A 21,209-nucleotide genomic window follows, 5' to 3' on the forward strand; every position below is an offset into this window, starting at 1 on the left:
TTTTTTGTAACCGTTAATTTCTATGAAGTTATACTAGACTATAGTAATTAGAGCACCGCTTGCGACTGTAAGTTATGTCGCATACTTGGGGGCGCAACGCTGGAATTTAAATGGAAATAGACAATGTTTTTCGGGAAATTTTAAATTGGCGTCTCTGTTTGCGTCTGTACAATATGAGTGTGCAAGGAATTGCGTATGGCATGAGTAAATCATCAACATTATTGCACTTGACTCGAAGCGTTCTTACTTGTATGCAGCCGCCACACTCATTCTATATATAAAAATATATCCGTTTGCTTTATACCAAAGCATGATGCCTCGTCAAAACCATCAGAGCGGTCGATGCACACCCCTTCATGCAAAAACTATGTGCTGAAATGTTTTGCTATGCAAGGAGGCATTTATTACCCTACAGTGTATATACTTGTATGTTCCTGATCCGGATTTCTAGCCATGCCGGTCGAGATCCCTGAAACTATAAAAGCTAGAAAGTTGGCATTTAGCATGCAGATTCTTGGGGTTCAATACATCTCTATGCATATCATCAAATAAAGAAATAGCCGCTAGGTGACGCCGTTGGGGCGTGCTGTTGTGAACAGTCACTTTGGATACATTTGCGGCATGGTCGATGGCATCGACCAAAGTCCATAAAACAATTTATATTATCTTTGTATCGACTATAGCGGTTTCTCTTCTTTTTTTAAAGAATTTCACGGTTTATATATTTCCGGGGTTAGGCTACTTGGTTACTGAATTTCGTACTAACTTATAGAAACACTTTTCTAATAATTTAAAATTTAAAAATGTATACTCGGGATATTTATATTTTAATTATTGTCTTTTTGGGGATTGAAGGGACCATAAGCTGTTTCTGAACTGACTCGGGTTGCCCCTTTTATCGCTAAGTAACGTCAAAAAGGTAAATTGTATACCCTTCAGTGGGTATAAGGATTTCAGTCAGAAGTTTGTGACGCACTGAAGGAGACAATTCTGACCCCATGAAGTATATATATACTCGATCACCATCTCTAGACGAGTAGATCTAGCCATGTCCGTCCGTCCGTATATACGCAAACTAGTCTTTCAGTTTTAAAGGTAGTATATAAATCGGAATCAGCCTATCGGACAACTATGTCTTATAGCTCCCATAGGAATATTCGGAAAAAAATGTACAAATTAATGATATCTTTTCGTATTTTTTTTAACAAATAATCTCCTACTCCTGGAAATACAATTTTTCAATTAGTTTTGAATTTTTAATTAAATTTTTTGTAAATCGTCCGACTATATCATATAGCTGCCATAGGAACAACCGGAAAATTGGTGCAAAAATAATATAAAAGAAGTATATCATTGGTGTTTATACCCGTTATTAGCAGAGTAAAAGGGTATACTAGATACGTCGGAAAATATTTAACAGGTAGAAGGAAGCGTTTCCGACCCCATAAAATATATACTATATATTTTTGATTACACTGGGTACTCGTATATAGTAATCACCCTAGCACACCATTCGGGTCGTTCGAAACTACTTGGACTGTTGTCCACAGTGATTACATTTTTAATCAAATGACGTTATATCAAAAGAGATCAAAAGACTTTTAAAGCATTGATTGGTTTAAATAGGAATCCAAAGGGGATGGCACTAGAATCTTAAAAGCATATTGCAGATGCTGTCAACAGTTACAAGACACTGTGAATTGGGCAAGGAACAGGGATGCCGAAAAGCTGACCGTGATTTCCTTTATGCATTGAAATAATAAGCTATTGTGCCTAAACCAATTTAAAATAGTTGTCTCCTGGCCAGTGGAATGGTCAAAGAGGAAATCAAATGCCAAAATATGCCGCCTTTAGATTTTGATGCGCTTCCTGTTTTTTTTCTGAATGGATTAGATTTTAATCCGTTTTGGCCTTACTTCAAAACCGGGGTGCCCGCATTAATTATTAGTTAATAAGCACTGAACTAGAACGGTATTGTTAGCCTGTTTTTATTGGCATAAATGTGTTTTATTTTATAGAATTTATATCGAAAATAAAAATAAAATAAGCGTTTAAGCCGTTTAGGTCACATAAAAGCCAAATATATTTTAGCAAATAAAATCGGCATGAATGTGTTTTATTTTATAGAATTTAGCAAAAAAAAATTGCTAGCATGACAACTGTGGCCACCATAGTCTATCATAAAAACTGTAGGCGCTACAGATTTTCGCGGATTGTGGACGTTAAAGTGGGCGTGGCACCCCAAACTTGCGCTGCGCAAGTTTCTGAGATCTCAGCGTTCATACGAACAGACAGACATGGCTAGATCGACTCGGCTAGTGATGATGATCAAGAATATCCATACTTTATGCGGTCGAAAACGCTTTTTTCTACCTGTTACATACTTTCAAACTGTAGGCGCTACAGATTTTCGCGGATTGTGGACGTTAAAGTGGGCGTGGCACCCCAAACTTGCGAATATCCATACTTTATGCGGTCGAAAACGCTTTTTTCTACCTGTTACATACTTTCAAACTGTAGGCGCTACAGATTTTCGCGGATTGTGGACGTTAAAGTGGGCGTGGCACCCCAAACTTGCGCTGCGCAAGTTTCTGAGATCTCAGCGTTCATACGAACAGACAGACATGGCTAGATCGACTCGGCTAGTGATGATGATCAAGAATATCCATACTTTATGCGGTCGAAAACGCTTTTTTCTACCTGTTACATACTTTCCGACGAATCTTTACTCTACAAGTAACAAGGGTATAACATTAAAAATAAGAAAATACATTTTTGTAGAGCTAGTGGGGTGTTGAGTGACACGCCCACTTTTCCGAATTTTATCTAAGGATGTTCCTACTACTAGTGTATCAATGATTAAATTACCTCTTATAGTTTAAGACTTATTATTTTATGCCAAAAAAAAAACGGGTCAAAGTCCCCATAGTGCACCTCAATGGGACTGCCATAAATATTTGCAACGCTTTCCTGCCCGCTTTAGAGCACTTTAATTAAAGGCGAGTTCTCAGACTGACCAACCCCCGCTCCACAATCGGAGCGGCGGCTACAAGGAAGCAGGAAATTCTATTCCAATTAGTCGCTAAAATTACAAAAAGCTGTGGAAACAATAGATTTTTCCTACCAACAGCAATAGAAACAGCAAGAAAAGGAAAAGTAAAATTGGACGCGGATACAAGGAACTCAACTTTCTCACGAAAAATATTAAGATTAAAGATAAAATACAAGGAATAAACGCTTTTAAATACCCGTTACTTAGCTTAAAGGAGGCAGGAAATGGACATTTTGATACGGGAGACGGTATTGACGAAACTAATACTTTTAATTTTAAATTAGTTTTCTAGCATATAAACTGTGGGCTCCATAGTTTTAGGCGGTTTTGGGCATTAGAGTGGAAGCTGTAGCTGTGCAGCTAGTTCGTTTTACTCATTTGTCCTAAGGTCTGTCACTCGCAGGTGATACGTCCCACGGGAAATCACTTTTGAAATTCAGGTAATTTCCAATGAGTTTTCACCTATGAAAGTATAGAATCTTAAATACATATATATTTATTTTCACTTCATTTTATTAACATTTTATTTTTTTGGTTTTCTGTTTAAGCACAATTGTTGTTAGTAAGCCTATAAATCTTTTTCGTTAATATACATAACATATGTCCGTCCCATCTGTTTAAAAAAATTTATTTACTTTGTATACCATTGCAGATGGTATAATGATTCCAGTCAAAGTTTGAAAGTTTCTTGATCAGCATCACTGACGAGTCGAAATGGCCATGTCCGTCTGTCCGTCCGTTTCTACGGAAACTAGTCTCTCAGTTTTAAAGCTATCGGACTGGAACTTTTCCAAAAGTTTTATTTATTTGCAGGTAGTATATAAAACAGAACCAGCCGTATTGGTCAACAAAAAAACAAAAAAAAATATTTGGTGTTTTTTAACATATAATCTTCGCTTGAAAATAACATTTTTTAACTTGGTGGGAAATTAATATGAAAAATTATATCTTTGATGTTTTTTAAAATACAACCTCATACGCTTGGAAATAATTTAGTTCTAAATTTCGAATTTAATTTTATCAAAATCGGACGACTATATCATCTAGCTGTCATAGAAAAGATCCGAAAATGGGTGGGAAAATAATATGAAATAAATTATTGTTTCGGTCTTTTTTGACGTATTATTCTATAATATTAAGAATATAATTTTTTATATTTTTAAAAATTTCCAAATTAAAAAAACATCGGACGACTTTAACAAATAGCTGAAAGAGTATGCAACCTTCGGGTTGCCGAAGTTAAATTCCTTTCTTGTTTATTTGTATATTTTCCTTTTCAAACTGAGTAAAACCCTTTGCGGGATCTTATTGCCACAAAACATTTCATCATGTCAACTTCGGGTAACAGACTTAAGCTGTTGTTGAACCTAAATATCTTAAAAATTGACCTACTTTAGATTTATATGAACGCAAAACAAATAGCACATACCTGACATTATTATTTTCAAATAATATCAGTTTTATTTTAATAAATCAAAAAAAATGTAACCAGGTCTTGTTAACCCTTTGTTTTCTCTTCGCTGTTGGCGAGTGCCACTGCACCTACCCTAACCTTTCTTCAGCGAAACAAATACAAGATGACTTTTTATACCCGTTACTCGTAGATTAAAGGGTATACTATATTCGTCGGAAAGTATGTAACAGTTTTTATGATAGAAAGAAAATTTAAACAGAAATGTATTTGTCTCATCAATACCATCGATTGACCCAAAAAATTTGCCACGCCGACTCTAAAGCCCACCAACAGCGCAATTGACCGCGATTGACCCAAAAAATATTTTCCACGCCCACAAGCCACCAAAAACTGTGGTGGCAACAGTTGTCATCCTAGACATTTTTTTTGGTAAACTAAATTGGTCTTATTAAAACCTTTCGATTGGCCTAAAAAAATGTCTGCCACACCCAAGCGCCCCCCAGCTAAAACGCTTAAAACTCAATGCTGCCAACATAACATATACCAAAATAGGTGGCGCTATACAATATTTCTTTGCTGCTTATATATCTCTAGTATCTGCACAGAAAAAATGTGTCAAGATCAATTTTATATGAGCATGGTAAGTTTGTATTTTTTCGACAAATATTAATTTTACTATGAAATAATGTAAAAAATGTAATTTTCTCGAATTCTCTATCTTTTCGAATATTTCTTGACATTGAAAAAGAAAAGATAGAGCAATATGGCGGCGTTAATTACGTGAGTGGAAGCGAAATTGACCTATTCGAAATTCGACTTGGCTTACTTCAAACATGTTGTCTCGCGTGCACTAACATGGTTTCCATGACTTTTGAACTTAACGCCCACCGAAAACGTTGTGCGATAGACCAGCTGGTAAGGTGTCTGCTGAAGGTCCCAGGTTCAAGTACGCTCCAAGGCAGTGTTTAAGAATAATATCTAAAATGCTTTGTCAAAGCTTTTTTCTAGAAAAAAGTGATACCGCTAATGTAAAAATGATATTACCGAAATATCGTTTTTACATTTCGATCATATCAAATTGATATGAGACATATCAGGGCCAAATTGATATTGGATTTCATGAAATTGACCATCATATCATATCAATTTTTTTTTCTGTGTGATAGTCGAGGCACTCGTCTATAGCGTTCTTCCTTCTTTTATTATTGATATTAAAATGTTTTAATTATTTAAATAATTTTTAACCGACCAAATTTCCATAAACTAAAAAATGCATTTAATAACTTAATAAATAAAATGACTTAATAAATAAAACAAAAACTACTTGTTTTATTCAAAATACAATATTCCAATCACATAACGAGCTGGGCCACAAAAATTTTCTGTTAAAATTTTGGTTTTTTAGCTGAACATAACGGAGACGAAAGTAAAAAAGGACGCTCAGAAGGTTGTCTCTCAAAGCACTGTTGGCAGGCAGATTAAAAGACGCAGAAATAGATAGAAATTTCTAAGTCTGCCTTTTTTGTTGAAAAAAAAAAAACAAAAAAGCCGTTTGACATGTATTACATGTTGAATTATTTAAGTTCCAAATCAATTTTTTGAGCCAAAAATATATTAAGCCTTAATTATTTATTTTAGTAATCGTTTCTCAAAATCCACACGAATGCAGTGGAAGAACTCACCTGGAACCGATGACTTTATTTGCCGGCCTAGTCTTTTCGTTCCGGACATCGGATGTTGTTGTGGCCAAGGGATGCACAAAGCTCGAGCCTTCCTCCCTTTCCGGCGGAGGTGAGTCATAGACGAATGCAGGTTTCAGCTGCTGGTTAGCGGACTGGCTCCGTTGACTCGAAGTCATCGAGGTGGTCACATAGGTGACCAGCTGCTGCTGCGGGTAGCTGTTCGGATAGGCCAAAATGCCGGAGCTTGCGAGGGCTAGCCAAGGCCATAGCCAGAGCACTGGGGGTGAGTGCGGTAAACGCATTGTAAATTCCTGAAGTATTTGCGCTTGCTTGCTTAAGTGTGCCTTTGGTTTTTAGTTTAGCCTTGAACTTATCTTAAACTTGCATTCGTCTCCCTTTTGATCACGAAAGGTCAAGACCTTCAGCTCACTATAGCCGAGGATGCGGCATAAACCTCAAGTGAACGCTGCAAAATGGAATACAAAATTAATGCAATGTTAATGGAGGGCGAGCTATTGAACCATTTGCGTAAGCAGGAGTCCTTTAAGTAAATCACGTAACTTTAAGTAGCGCTACAGAACGTGCATTGCCGCAAGGCGCGTGATTTTGGACCACGTCATACCCAGGCACCCTGGCAGGCAAATTACCAATCGCCTGAAACCTGGCCCGCTAATGCACCTAATGCACCTGCAATTATGCTAATAATAACTGGCAGCCACATGAGGCGATTGGGTTAAGTAATGCCATCGCAGTCAGTGTCTTTACAGTAATGCATGCTTATAATGTCTTGGCCTAAGCGCCAGGCAATTTGGTCCTTAGCATGGGATATGAAATGCACAAGCACATCCCAACCCGTGCCAAGAATGGCCGTGTGCCTTACGGAGTGCATAGCTGATCATAGAAATTTTACTGCAAAATTGGCCTTAAAAACAGGGAAAATTGCACTAAAACGGGAGTCAATGGAGATTGGGTAAAGAAATAAGGGTAACATTTTCTAAAAATGAATTAAATTCACGACGATTTTTCCCAAGTCTTTATTTTTCTGTTTTTAAAGGTAAATTACCTTTAACACATGAAAAGGTAAAGCACCTTAAAAAACAATGGCAAATTTGCTCAAATTTACAATAAATTTTTATAAAAAATCGTGTATTGACATATTTTCTGGTGCTCGGGCAAACTTTTTATGCTGTACCTTTCCTGGAGTTTTTGTATTGAAGATATCTAAAATTAAGGTATCTTTTACAACAATTCGAAAGGTTGAGGGCATAAAGGAAAGTAATAACCTTGATTACTCAGCCGCTTAACGCGTTTTGGTAAACTGCTAATTGGCGCCATAGTCATTAAACAGAAAACCTGGGAAATATAAATATGTTAGCAACATATGTATATTTTTTGAGAAAAATCTTCGTGGTTACTGCGAGAATCGAACTCACGATCGCTGGGGTCACAGTCTAGAGCACTACCGCTACACCACAGACACAGCGCGTTGTTCAAAAACGGCTGATATCTCAATTTGTTCGTTTTCGGTATTATTTTAATGTGTAAAAAAATTGGTTTGTTTTGAAACACAAAAAGGATTAAAAATCAAATTTTAACAAGGAAGAACGCTATAGTAGAGTTCCTCGACTATCAGATACCAGTTACTCAGCTCAAGTGAAAATTGGTATATTATATATACATAAGCAACAAAAGAACGTTGTAAAGCGCCACCTACCGGTTGTTTCGGTAAATTTTATGTGGGCGGCACATAGTTTTATGCTTTTTAACCTTGGGGGCGTTAGCAAACATTTGTTTAGGTTAATCGAAAGGTTTTGATGAGACAAATAGATTTTAGTAAAAAAAAATTTCTGGCATGACAACTGCGGCCACCACAGTTTTGGGAGTTGTCAATAGATAGATATTGATAAAACAAATACACAGATTTTCGTAGTTTGTGGGCGTTAGAGTGGGCGTGTCACCACGCTGAAAAAACTTGCGCTGCGCAGGAAGCCCAGGAATCTGCATGCCAAGACTTACTGTCTTATGTCTATAATTTTCCGAGATCTACGCGTTCATACGGACAGACAGATAAGCGGAAAGACGGACATGGCTAGATCGCCTCGACTTGTGATCCTGATCAAGAATATACATACTTTATGGTGTCGGAAACGCTTCCTTCTACCTCTTTCAAACTTTCCGACGAATCTAGTATACCCTTTTACTCAACGAGAAATGGGTATAAAAATGTTGACCATTTTAGATGACTTTTTGTTCTACGAAATATGGTGATTTGCCCCGAATATGAGAAAATATTACTGACTATACGCGGAAAACTTCGACTTAAATATTAGAAAAAATGAGGTATTTGTGAAAATTAATCATAAAACATATTTTCTACGTCTATTTTTTCCTATATTAAAGGCTTTTTTTTTTATGTTAGTGCGAATACATTTTTAATTTTTACCTAAGCTTCCTGCTTGTTTGCCTCTTATGCTGTCGTTGTGTCACTTTTCTTAAGTTCTGCAGTATGCCCGTAGTGACACGTCAGACGGCAAAAAGCATTTTTGTTTGTTTTTTGTGACTAAAACTGATTGTAACAAGTGATATACCATACGAAAAATAACACAAAAACTGAGAAGATTGCATGCCAAAACCTTAAAAATTTTAATTAATTAAAAATTAAAATTTAGAAAATTGGAGCTGCTGGTGTTAGTTGCGATAAACACTCCCGGCTTTTAACAAAGTTTTATTATACCCTTTCAGAGGGTATAATGATTTCAGTTAGAAGTTTGCAACGCAGTGAAGGAGACGTTTCCGACCCTAAAGTATATATATTCTAGATCAGCCTCACAAGACGAGTCGATCTAGCCATGTCCGTCTTTCCGCCCGTCTGTCCGTCCGTTTCTACGCAAACTAATCTCTTTGTTTTGAAGCTATCGGGCTGAAACCAGCCGGATCAGACAAATATATCTTATAGCTCCCCTAGGAACTATCGGGAAAAAAATTTAAAAAAAAATTATATTTTTCGTGTTTTTTAACATATACCTTTCTAAGCTTGAATATACCATTTTTAAATAAGTTCTGAATTTCGAATTAAATTTTACCAAAATCGGACGAATAAATCATATAGCTCCCATAGGAACGATCGAAAAATTAGTAGGAAAACATAAAATAGAAATTATATCTTCGGTGTTTTTTAACATATCACCTTCTAGGCTAGGAAATAACATTTTTTAATTAGTTTTGAATTTCAAACTAAATTTTATCAAAATCGGACGACTATATCATATAGCTGTGATAGGAACGATCGGTTAATTGGTGGGAAATAATGGGAAACAATTTATAGCTTTGGACCTTTTTGACATATCATCTTATAATATTGGGAATATAAATTTTTATATTTTTTAGAATTTCGAATTCAATTTAATGAAATTATTGAATTTTTTTATAACTGCAAGGGTATAAAAACTTCGGCTTGCCGAAGTTAACTTCCTTTCTTGTTTTATTTTGTTTTATTTTTAAGTCCGATGTCCAGTTCTTCTTCCCAAAGCGAAAATTGTTGTATCTTTGTTTGTGTGTTTGTATGCATTCCGTTTTGATTTTACCCTGCAAGCATTTTCTATCGCGGAAGACCCTACTAAGTGACTTCTAGAAGATGAAAACTATCGTTAGCGATATCGCAATCGGATCGCGAAAGTCACTCCTGTCGGGAAGAAGTGTGCCACTTCGACGGCACTTCTCGGAGTCACTTCGGCGACACTTTCAGAGGGCAATATTTTTAAATTTATTTTTATATGGGTTTGAGCGCTTGGAGGAACGGTCCTTGGCATGCTCCATTCACATAAGAAATTTAATAAGAATCATTTCTAAAATAAACAGAAGCAAAATTTCATTTATATTTAAAATAAAAATAAATTTGGAGGAATTACCTTTTATAATCAGGTGGAGAATCTTTGAATGCTTTGAATGCTGATTTCACTGAAATCGAGCCAGGTAATGTGAAGATATCTTGAAGTAAACTTTTAAAAATTCCGAAAATTAAGGCAACACACAAATTTTATACTGATCACTAGAAAATTGAGAAATAAACTGACGCTCGGTCGTAAAACAACAGGTAAAAAGGGAGAGCAATTTTCAGAATAAAAGGGTAACTGCAATTATCGTGTCCTCCTTTTTCCCAGTAACTTTGTTTTTGTATCATCTATCTATCGTCCAGAAGTGTCTCAGAAGATACTTCTTCGAGATCGCGACCCTTTTTGTTGTTGTAAAATGTGTGCTATCGTCTAACTACCGTCCAGAAGTGTCTGAGAAGATACTTCTTCGAGATCGCGACCCTTTTTGTTTTTGTAAAATGTGTGCTATGGTCTATCTATCGTCCAGAAGTGTCTCAGACGTTACTTCTTTGCGATTGAAATGTGTGCTATCGCCTTTCTATCTTCCAGAAGTGACTTCGAAGTTCCTACTACGCGATATACGTATATTTTGTTTTTGTAAAATGGTTACTATCGTCTCTCTGTCTTCCAGAAGTGACTTAGAAGAGACTTCTGGACGATAGGCGACAGAATTATCGCCCTTTTGCTTGCAGGGTAGCGTCTTGGGGACCTTTTGGGGGAATGCCCAAAACTGTGCAACAGTAAATTAGATATTTTTTAATTAAAAGGGAAACACTTATTAGTTTTTCATCGACTAAAACTGTTTAAAAATAAATTATGAAAGGCCATACAATGTTATGTAATGCTATTACCAAATCCTATATACAGGTATTGCAGTAAAAGCAAATGGATGGAAGGAAGGAAACTAGCTTCAGCAAGCCGAAATTTCTATACCCTTGCAGGTCGAGAGTAAGATTCCGTCTCATTTCAAATTACTACCGTATATGTACATATGTTTTCGAAAAACAAACCTAAACGGTATTTACATTTTTTTGACATGAATTATTTCAAAATGTTTATTCAAAAATCTGAAATAATAAAAGAATGATATTTTTCGGAGCTAAATGTTTACTATCAGATTAAGAAATCAAGGCATTTACTTGGCAGGCATTTTGACAGCTTACATGTTTTGCGGTGTGGCGCTTAGCCCCTTGTGCAAAAACACAAATAATTTGTCAATGGCGCTCACCAGGAATACGAGTATATGTAAGCAGTTAATATATAATAAGTACGTTGGCCAACAGCAGCGGCAAAGCCAAAAAATGCAACTGAAAACTGACACTTTCAAAACTAACATACCATCCCTATATAAGTCGTGTCCCTTACACTCCGAAATGTTTTTCCACATCACTTACGCACACCGATGAAACAAGTCATATACAGCAGATAACTAATCGGTGTCACTCACTTCCTGGTTGCTGACGGCATTGGCTTTTCTGAACCTATTTTGGATTCGTCCCTTCGTTTTGGAGGCACTGAGGAACGAGTGGAAGAAGTTAGGTGAATGGGTTATACCAAAACCAATGTAATGAAACGTTAAGGGAAGCCGGAGGAGTGGCTTAACCTTGGAAGGACGAGACAGGCCGGTGAAAAGTGACCGACAAGCACAAAGGGAACACTGCACACAAGCATCAAAGGCTTGCTCAGGATACAATTGGAATGAATGAACTTGACAGCAGTAGAGAAAATCAACCAAATTGAAAAAAAGGAATGCAGCCAGATTTTAGTTTAAATAAATCACTCAAAAATTTACAAATTGTGTACTAGGGAGTGAGATGCCTCCGAAAAAGATAGCACTTGAAAATAGTGTGTGGGAAAGGGCTGGCAATAAGTTGAACGATAAGGGTATACGAATGACATTGGAGGTGTGTGTGGCTTATCTCGGCCAGGGGCTAACTAGAAAAATGTATTTTTGTGAAATGATGTTATCGGATGTCAGACATTAGACTGACTAAAAAATTATCAAAATAGTTATTTCTAATACATATATTTTCTAACTTTCTAGCTGTTATTACTAACTAATACTTGATTTGAATTGAACTTTGCTAAAAGTCGTTACAGCTATGGCATAATATAATAATAATTGTAAAAAGGATTGGGCAGCGTCCACAGCGACCATTAAAATGTCCAATAATCTACATACGCGGCTGTGTGAAATTCAGATTTCAGGGAATAAAGAAACTAGTTTTGTTCTGCTACTCCATACTTCTGTACTGCGCACAAATCGGAACTTTGGAGCAATCAGTTATCGCGTCCCAATTCTTTGTCAAGTTCGTAGTCTCCTCCAAATTTTATAAGTCTGGAAGCGTTCTTCACGGACCCTTGGCTCCTGGCGCAGTGCATCAACAACCTGGCTTCTGACAGCGTGATTTCTGTTTCATTGGTGATTGCAAGTGATGGCTAATATTTACACGCTGCTTCCGGCTGTAGGAGCTTCGCTTTGTTTTCGGCAAGCCAGCTCCAGCTCCCACTTTTGCACTTTACGCTCCCGCTGGTGCCCGCTTCGGATTGCCGTGTGCTACACTAACAGAACTTTATCGCTCCATTACTGTTTCCGCTACGTGGCGGTATTCTCGCAGATTTGTGGAGCGTGGCCTCCCGACGCTCATAAAATGTAATTTAACCGCTGACCCTGCCGTTCGCCCTGCTTGAACTTCATCGTGCGTAGCACATTCGATTTTATTTATTTATTTCGATTTGCGCCTTTCTTTCAAAGGGCGTACACAGAACGCTGGCCTGTTGTTGCTGCGCCCTAGTCGACAAAAGCAATTCCTTCGTTCCGGCCGACAGTGGGCAGACAGTGCTTTGATTCTTTGTCAGTTATTTATCAGCGATGTGAATTTCTGCGGGGCTAATCCCTCTGTTAGCTAGTATCAAGTATAACACTATTGACTGGCTAGCAAAAACTGTAAAAAGAACGCAAGGAAATTGTTCAACTTTAAGTCATAATAAAAAATACCATAAGTATAAGTATTACACACTCGTTGGCTAAACACTTAGGCTCACTGCGGATATTTCCGCATCTATTTCTGCTGCCTTTTCCAGGAACTGCTTCTGGCCTCTGGCCGGCTAATGTGCATTTTATTTTTACGCTCCCAGTACCTCCGAAGGTCAGTTGATTCTTTGGTCTATTACGTACTAGCCGCTCTTAGCCGGCATGTCCATAACCTATATTGTTTTGGAAAAGACTTTGCACGCCGCAGGAGCTCTATATAATGTTCGACATTCCATTCCCATCACGTTTATATTTTGCTATGCCAATCTCCCTTTGGCTATACAAGTTTTGAGTTGCCTTTAGTTTGCCGTCTATTGCCAAACTGTTATTGTTTGGGCGTATCAAATTTTGAGAAGCGTAGCAGGCTGCGCACTAAAGCTTAGGTGACTGTGGCATGTCTGCCACTGACACCACACTTCACCATGAATAAATCCCCTAGCCGGGATAAGAAGCTTCTTTTGGCTTAATAGTGGTCCGTGTTTATGTAAAGGCCTTGACTCGCATAATTTCACTTCGCACGTGCGGCCCATTGAGCTTAAGATCCATCTCCCTTTGTCATCGCCCGAGCTTCTGTGTATTAAATGGTTCTGTCCGGATTCGATTGCAGGCCGCACACGTTTCAGTTGGCGCTGACAGAGTGTCCAGTTGTCTGGCATTCTAGAAGCTCTGCAGATGAATAAATGACCAAAGTTGTGGGGCCGTGGGCGGGATTAGGACACGTGGCGTGGCTCGTGGCCAAACTAACACCGTTTAATATCCAACGCGTTGGGATTAATTATCAGATACTTCCCAAGCTTTGGCGCGACGTATACTTAATTTTAAACGACGAAAATTTCAACCTGCAGTAAGGACAGACAAGCTTCTGATTGCCGCAATTTAACAAACGTCGCGTGGTCGCCGCGCATTGCATTAGCATTTGTCTTGGCTCAAGTCACAGAGAGCACCTGCTAACGACAACCAGGCCTATAAACATATAAATTAATTACGTTAAAGCAAGGCCATAATCAGGAAGAAGAAGAGCGTTAAGGTGTGAGTAAATCGTTTTAAATTAAGTATAACTGCAAACAGTAGCGATGCAGCTACGCCCCTTGCAGCGCATGCGGTTGCATATTTATGTGGACTCGAATTGATAACGCTTAAATTGGAGCGCCGAGGAGGCCGTAAACAAACGACTGGAGAATAAACAACAGGCCTTTCATAATCCTTTATGCAATCACTTCCAATAACACTTTCACCACCATGCTCGATATTCGCAGACCATGAACTATGAATTTTGCTTTAAGGCTGGCGCTGTCATAATTATTCTCACTTTAACATCGCCTTTATAGAAATGCGCTGCTGACTGCCAGGAAATTTGTTTCCTGATGTGGGCCCACGTTTTTGTATTTCACATGTGTATCCCTTTCGCTTGGCCACTCCGTCTCAGGCTGTGACATATGAAAAGGCCTTGGTTCGAGAAACCCAAAAGAAACACATTGATTTCGCCCAATTTTTGCACGACAGCAACTTGCTCAAGGCGTTCCGTTCCACCCCATTTTCTTATTACCTCAAAACCATGGCACATTCAATCATCAAGCATTCAAGCCTTCATTTATTCCTGAAATGTGTAGCCAACAAACTGTATAAAGGGGACCTTGAAAGGTGAACAAAATGCTTTACTCTTCTAATACAAAAAGACGTCCTATCCTTTCATGTCCAGCTGTGTTTTATTTGCTCGGTTTTGGTTGGCACCACGTGCTCTGCACCGTTCATGCTCTGCTGTGTGTGAATGGATAGAGATCCCATGAGTAAGTTTGCGTCGAGAGTTACCCTTTTAAACATATCCCAGATCTCGTTCATCTGTATTTTTTCCGTCTGCTGCGTCATTTTCTAAATTGCGATAAAGCACACATGTGGCACCCTCCATGTTTGCATATCCGTGTCCTTTTGAGTTATGATGCACTTTCCCTCGCCCTGCTTTATCAACCCGCCGTAATTGCAGGTTTTTTGAACCCAACATGGCTGTTAGTGAAACGGCCTGAACTGATTAGTGCCCGCAGTGAGTCAGTTATTATCGGGGCATTAGTCATGTTAACTAAGAGGTATTTTCATAATCTCGTTGCCTTAGGCCGAAGCCCAAGACGAATTAAATTAATTAATTGCATTTTAAGTATACAGACGACCACGGCAAAGCCCCAATCCTTCTGATGAAAGTCGGACCATGTTGGTCATGGGATCTGGCAGTGGTTCCCCGTCCTCAGATAAGATTATTATATTATATTTTTACAGCCACAGCTTCTTCTTCTGTTACCATCGCAGTTTGAGACAGAAAAAGCTGGACTGATACCCAGGGGAACTTTTTCGATTAACTTTACTTTTCCACAGATACGCGAGTAGATGGCCAGAACGAGCAGTCCGCGAAAGTCGTTTCCGAGATCTCAGCGTTCATACGGACAGACAGACAAACGGACATGGCTAGATCGACTCAGCTAATGATCCTGAGCAAGATTTATATTTATAAGGTCGGAAACGCTTCCTTCTACCTGTTACATACTTTCCAACGAATCTAGTATACCCTTTTACTCTACGAGTAACGGGTATAATTAGTCGGATAATATGAAAAAATTATATCTTTTGTGCTTTTTAACAAATAATCTTCTAAGTTTGCAAATAACATTTTTAAATTAGTTCTGAATTTCGAATTAAACGATCTGAAAATTGGTGGGAAAATAATATGAATCAAATTGGAGCTTTGGGGCTTTTTGACATATTATCTTATAATATTGGAAATATAATTTTTTGTATTTTTAAGAATTTCGAATTAAATTTAATAAAAGTCGGACTACTCTAACATATAGATGTCAAAAAAATGATCTGGAACAAGAGGGGAAGTTAACTTTGGCAAGCCGAAGTTTGTATACCCTTGCAGCTATAGAAAACAATCAATAATTTTAGTTTTCGATTGAATTCGAATTGAATTCGAAATTCTTAAAAGTATAAAAATGTATATTCCCAATATTATAAGATAATATGTCCAAAAGCTCCAAAGCTATAATTTGTTTCACGTTATTTCCCAACAGTTATCCAATCGTTGCCATGATAGCTATATGATGTAGTCGTCCGATTTTAATAAAATTAAATTCGAAATTCAGAATGAATTAAAAAAATGTTATTTTCGAGTTTATAAGGTTATATGTTAAAAAACACAACGGATATAATTTTTATTCATGTTTTCCTATTCATTTTCCGATCGCTCCCATGGCAGCTATATGATATAGTCGTCCGATTTTGATAAAATTTAATTCGATATTCAAAGCCAAATAAAAAATGTTATTTCCAAGCGTAGGAGGTTATAAGTTCAAAAACACAGAAGATATAATTTTTCAATATTATTTTTTAGACTAATTTTCCGATTGTTCCTACGGGAGCTATATGATATAGTCATCCGATTTTGGTACAATTTAATTCGAAATTCAGAACTAATTTAAAAGTGGTATATCCAAGCTTAGAAAGGTATATGTTAAGAAACACCCAAGATATAATTTTTTCGCCGATAGTTCCTATGGGAGCTATAAGATATAGTTGTCCGATCCGGCTGGTTCCGATTTATATACTACCTGCAATAGAAAGAAGACTTTTGGGAAAGTTTCATACCGATAGCTTTAAAACTGAGAGACTAGTTTGCGTAGAAACGGACGGACAGACTCGTCTTGTGACCAAGAATATATATACTTTATGGGGTCGGAAACGTCTCCTTCACTGCGTTGCAAACTTCTGACTGAATCATTATACCCTCTGCAAGGGTATAAAAATGAATGAAATATTTTTTTAATATCACTGATGTGAGCAACAATCCTTAAAAATTATGATTATTTCCTATAGCTGCAAGGGTGTACAAACTTCAGCTTGCCGAAGTTAACTTCCTTTCTTGTTTAAAGTTGATATTAAAAGGTTTGGACTGTATGGTCCAGACGATGCACTTCTTTTTTATTTTTTTTTGTATCCCGAGGGTTTTTGTTATGGGGCTTGGCTGCTTCAATTGACTAGAACCTTAAAGTATCCTTTTGTCTCCCACAGCAAACATCCAAAAACTCGAGTTTCAGCGATGTGCTTTGCTTCAAAGTAATAACTTAGTTACTGCAGATGAATTTCAGCAGCCTTGCATTTTGCATTTTGGAAGTCCTTTTTAACTTATAATCGCTTAACGTACACCGTACACCGAGTGGTACACTTGGAAAAAATACCATGCTAAATGCAAGTTCAAGCACTCTTGTTTTCAAAACGATTTCGTGCTTAACGTTGACAAGAACATTTGCATTGATAATTTTAAAAATTCCCTGCTGTTTATTTTGAAAGTGCACAGTATACAAGGCTCACAAAACACACAATGTTTATTTAAGAAAAATATTAAAAAGATTAATGTAATTTAGATATATCTTTATACCCAGGGAGTATAATAATTTCAGTCAGAAGTTTGCAACGCAGTGAAGGAGACGTTTTAGAATCCATAAAGTATATACATATACGAGGTGTGTTCAAAAAGTAAGGTGACTTTTCAAATTTCGCGAGCAACATATTTTCGATTATCGATTTTTTTGTTTTGTTTTTTGGTACACTCTTCCCTAAAATCTGTACCAAGTTTCAATTGAATAGGGGATTCATTTAAGGGGATTTTTGTTAAGTTGTGAGAGGCGTAAAGGTAACAAGTTGTTTTGCGTGCTCAGCGATTTTTTGTTATCGAAAATTATGGATCAAAGGATTTGCATCAAATTTTGTCTAAAAAATAAAATTAAGTGCTCCGAAACACTTGAAAGCTTGACAGTGGCAAACGGTGAAACTGTTCTGAGTAAAAAAAATGTTTACAAGTGGTACAAACTCTTTCAACAAACTCTTCCGAGCCTCGCTCTGGACGCCCAAGCACGTCAACAACTGATGAAAACGTTCAAGCAGTGAAGAAAATTGTTTTGGAAAATCGTCGAATCACTATCAGAGAAGTTGCTAAAGATGTCGGTATATCGCTGGGCTCGTGCCATGAAATTTTTTCAAACGTTTTGGGCATGAGTCGTGTGTCAGCGAAGTTTGTTCCAAAATTGCTGACGACGACCCAGATTTACTCAAAAGGGTCATAACTGGTGACGAATCATGGGTATATGGTTATGATATCGAAACAAAAGCCCAATCGTCACAACGGAAGAGCCCAGGTGAGCCAAGACCGAAAAAAGCACGCCAAGTTCGATCAAATGTCAAAGTTTTGATCACTGTATTCTTCGAATTTGGCCCCATGTGACTTTTTCTTGTTCCCAAAACTAAAGAGACTTATGAAAGGACGGAGATTTGCATCGATTGAAGAGCTAAAGACTGCATTGCTGGAAGAGCTCAAGGCTATACCGAAAAGTGCTTATGGGAAGTGCTTTGAGGATTGGAAAAACCGTTGGCATAAGTGTATTGTATCTCAGGGGGATTACTTTGAAGGGGATAACATTAATATTGATAAAAAAAATAATAGTTTTTCTTGAAAATACAAAGTCACCTTACTTTTTGAACACACCTCGTATTCTTGACCAGCATCACTAGACGTGGCGATCTAGCCATGTCCGTCTGGCCGTTTAGACGTCTGTCCGTAAGTTTCTACGAAAACTAGATCTTATATCTCCCATGGGAACTATTGGGGAAAAAATTATAAAATTACAAGGAAAAACGCTATGGTTGAGTGCCTCGACTATAAGCTTAAGGGAGCAAAAAAATATACTAAAGCACTACCTACAGGCTATTTTGGTATATGTTATACACTCCTGCCCATATTTACACGACACCTCGACAATTTTAGTTTCGACCCTCGTAGGAGAATGGGAAAGCAAAAGAAAGCCAAAATGAGTATGCAGAACGAAAGCTGTATTAATTCTGATTTTATTTCTTGTTGCATCTTGCGTTTTCAAGTAGCGGTAAAAAAACGTTCAAAAAGTCCATTTTTGCTATGCCTGCAATTGTAACAAAATTTTAAGACACTTTTCAATTTTGTTTGATTTAAGTAATGTTTTAATGTTTAAACTGTTGTTTAATAAATAATTTGGCCATCATGAGCCTTTCCTACCTCAAAAAGCCTTTTAGGCATGAAAACAAGGTTTCTGTCCATATTTGTTTCCAAATATGGCAGAAGACGCTCTTCCAATACTTTCTTATAATCTCCACTATTCATCCTGCAGCTTGTGAAGCAGATCAAGCGTTCCCGACGCATTAATGGCTTCCCAAACCATTGCGGATCCGCTTTAAAAATTTCGTTTGGAAAAAATAAGTGGATCCTTTCTCAAATCTCTCCAATAGTGCCGAAAACCATCTGGGCCGTCAAGATTAAATTTTTTCTCATCAGAAAAAATTATCTAAATGAGAGAATATGAACAAATCTGTGCTAAAATTGCATACCGAGGCCCAGTTTCTCTGAATGTTGTTTTCAGCAACATGAAGTCGCGCTGTTTTGTGCCGCGACTTTAAGGACAGGGCCTTTTTCAATATTCCTCTAACAATTACTTCGGATGTTTTCAGCGCCCGCCAAACAGTCATCCTGGACACAGGCTTAGTGCAACCTGCGGCAATGGTGGAGCACGAAGCAAAAGAATTGCTCGCTTCCAAAATTATGCGACGTTTATCGCGGTCATCCAGTTTTGGTTTTCTCCCAGAACTGCGCTTCACACCATATTCTTCCGAATTTCTTAGAAAATTGGTTATAACACAACGTGTTCGGCCAATTTTTCTAGAAATTTCGCTCACATTAAAGCCTGCATCGTTGTAGGCTTTAATTCTACCATTCTTGCCCTCAGACAATAAACGTCCGGCCGGCATTTTATTCAAAATTAATTTAATTGATCTCAGAAATACTATACAAAGTAATTTAAACCAAACTTGTCACTCTAATCAAACAGGCATAGCAAAAATGGAGTTTTTGAGCTTTTGTTACCGCTACTTGAAAACGCAAAGCTTTTGGTAATAATCGTTAAACGACAGTATTTTCACAAATCGTGTTTGGAAATCGAACAAAGTATTTTAAAATACCTTTCTACATGTCACAAGCCTATAGCTTTTGTAGTTTACAAGTAACGGGTGTAGAAAATTGAAATATTTATATATATATTTTCTCGCCAAGCTAGCTAAGTTTTCCAAAGGTGGTAGAAGTAACGTTTTCCCTATTAAGCTATTTAACATCACATTACATTTCTAGGACCTTTAATAAGAGTTTGGATACGCACAAAAAATGTCAATTCTCACGTAGTGTAAGATGTTCTGAACTGGTAAATGTGTCCTTTTTTGTTGATTAATATCTTTGAAACGGGGAATCTCAAGGTCTTACACCTTAACATTTTATTTGAAATCGTTCGATGCATATTTTATGTGAGAATACAACTAGGTGAATAGTCAGGGGTATTTATACCCGGCCCCAACAGGTTAAATTTCGCCGTTCTTTCTCCCAAACCAATTGTTTTTGCAATACCTTTTCAACTATGTTTTACATGTAACAATCGGACGATTACCTTAGATTTTAATTTCTTCGTCACTACGTGGACAGTGATAAAAGCAAAATTTTAAAGAAAACTGCGCAAAAGGGCACTTTTTACAAAATGAGCTTAATGAGATATAAATACTATACAAGATAAAAAATGTTTTATAGGGGAATGAGATGGTATGCCCTTTAGCTTTATATAAAAAACAAGAAAAGAAGTTTGCTTCGGCAAGCCGAAGTTTGTAAACCCTTGCAGTTATAAAAAATAATCAACTTTGGTATGTGAAATTTTTAGGGATTGCTGCTGATTTCAGTAATACTAAAAAAAATTATTTCGATCGTTCCTATAACAGCCATATGATATAGTCGTCCGATTTTGATAAAATTTAATTCAAAACTCAGAACTCATAAAAAAATGTCATTTCCAAGCTTAGAAGGTTATTTGTACAAAAAAAAAAACACCAAACATATAATTGTTCATATTTTCCGATTAATTTTCCGATCGTTTCTATGACAGCTATATGATATAGTCGTCGATTTTGACTAAATTTAATTGGAAATTCAAAACCAAGTAAAAAATGTTATTTCTACGCTTAGGAGATTTTATGATAAAAAAACACCGAAGATATAATTTTGTTATATTATTTTACCACTAATTGTACGATCGTTCCTATGGCAGCTATA

The 21,209-nt window shown here is 37.1% G+C and overlaps 1 protein-coding gene across 3 annotated transcripts in view; it reads right to left on the reverse strand.

Annotated features, from left to right (window-relative positions):
- Positions 1–21,209, reverse strand: part of LOC108030944 (uncharacterized) — a 38,834-nt gene that overhangs the window by 7,322 nt on the left and 10,303 nt on the right. For all 3 annotated transcript variants that reach the window (XM_017104142.3, XM_050887561.1, XM_050887562.1), the window contains exon 2: positions 6,149–6,614. In XM_017104142.3, coding sequence (XP_016959631.1) covers positions 6,149–6,450 — 302 coding nt within the window. In that variant the 5' untranslated portion in view covers positions 6,451–6,614. The remainder of the gene's footprint in view (positions 1–6,148; positions 6,615–21,209) is intronic.

The sequence above is a fragment of the Drosophila biarmipes genome, chromosome 2R, assembly GCF_025231255.1.
Source record: "Drosophila biarmipes strain raj3 chromosome 2R, RU_DBia_V1.1, whole genome shotgun sequence".
In the NCBI taxonomy this organism is placed as follows: domain Eukaryota; kingdom Metazoa; phylum Arthropoda; class Insecta; order Diptera; family Drosophilidae; genus Drosophila; species Drosophila biarmipes.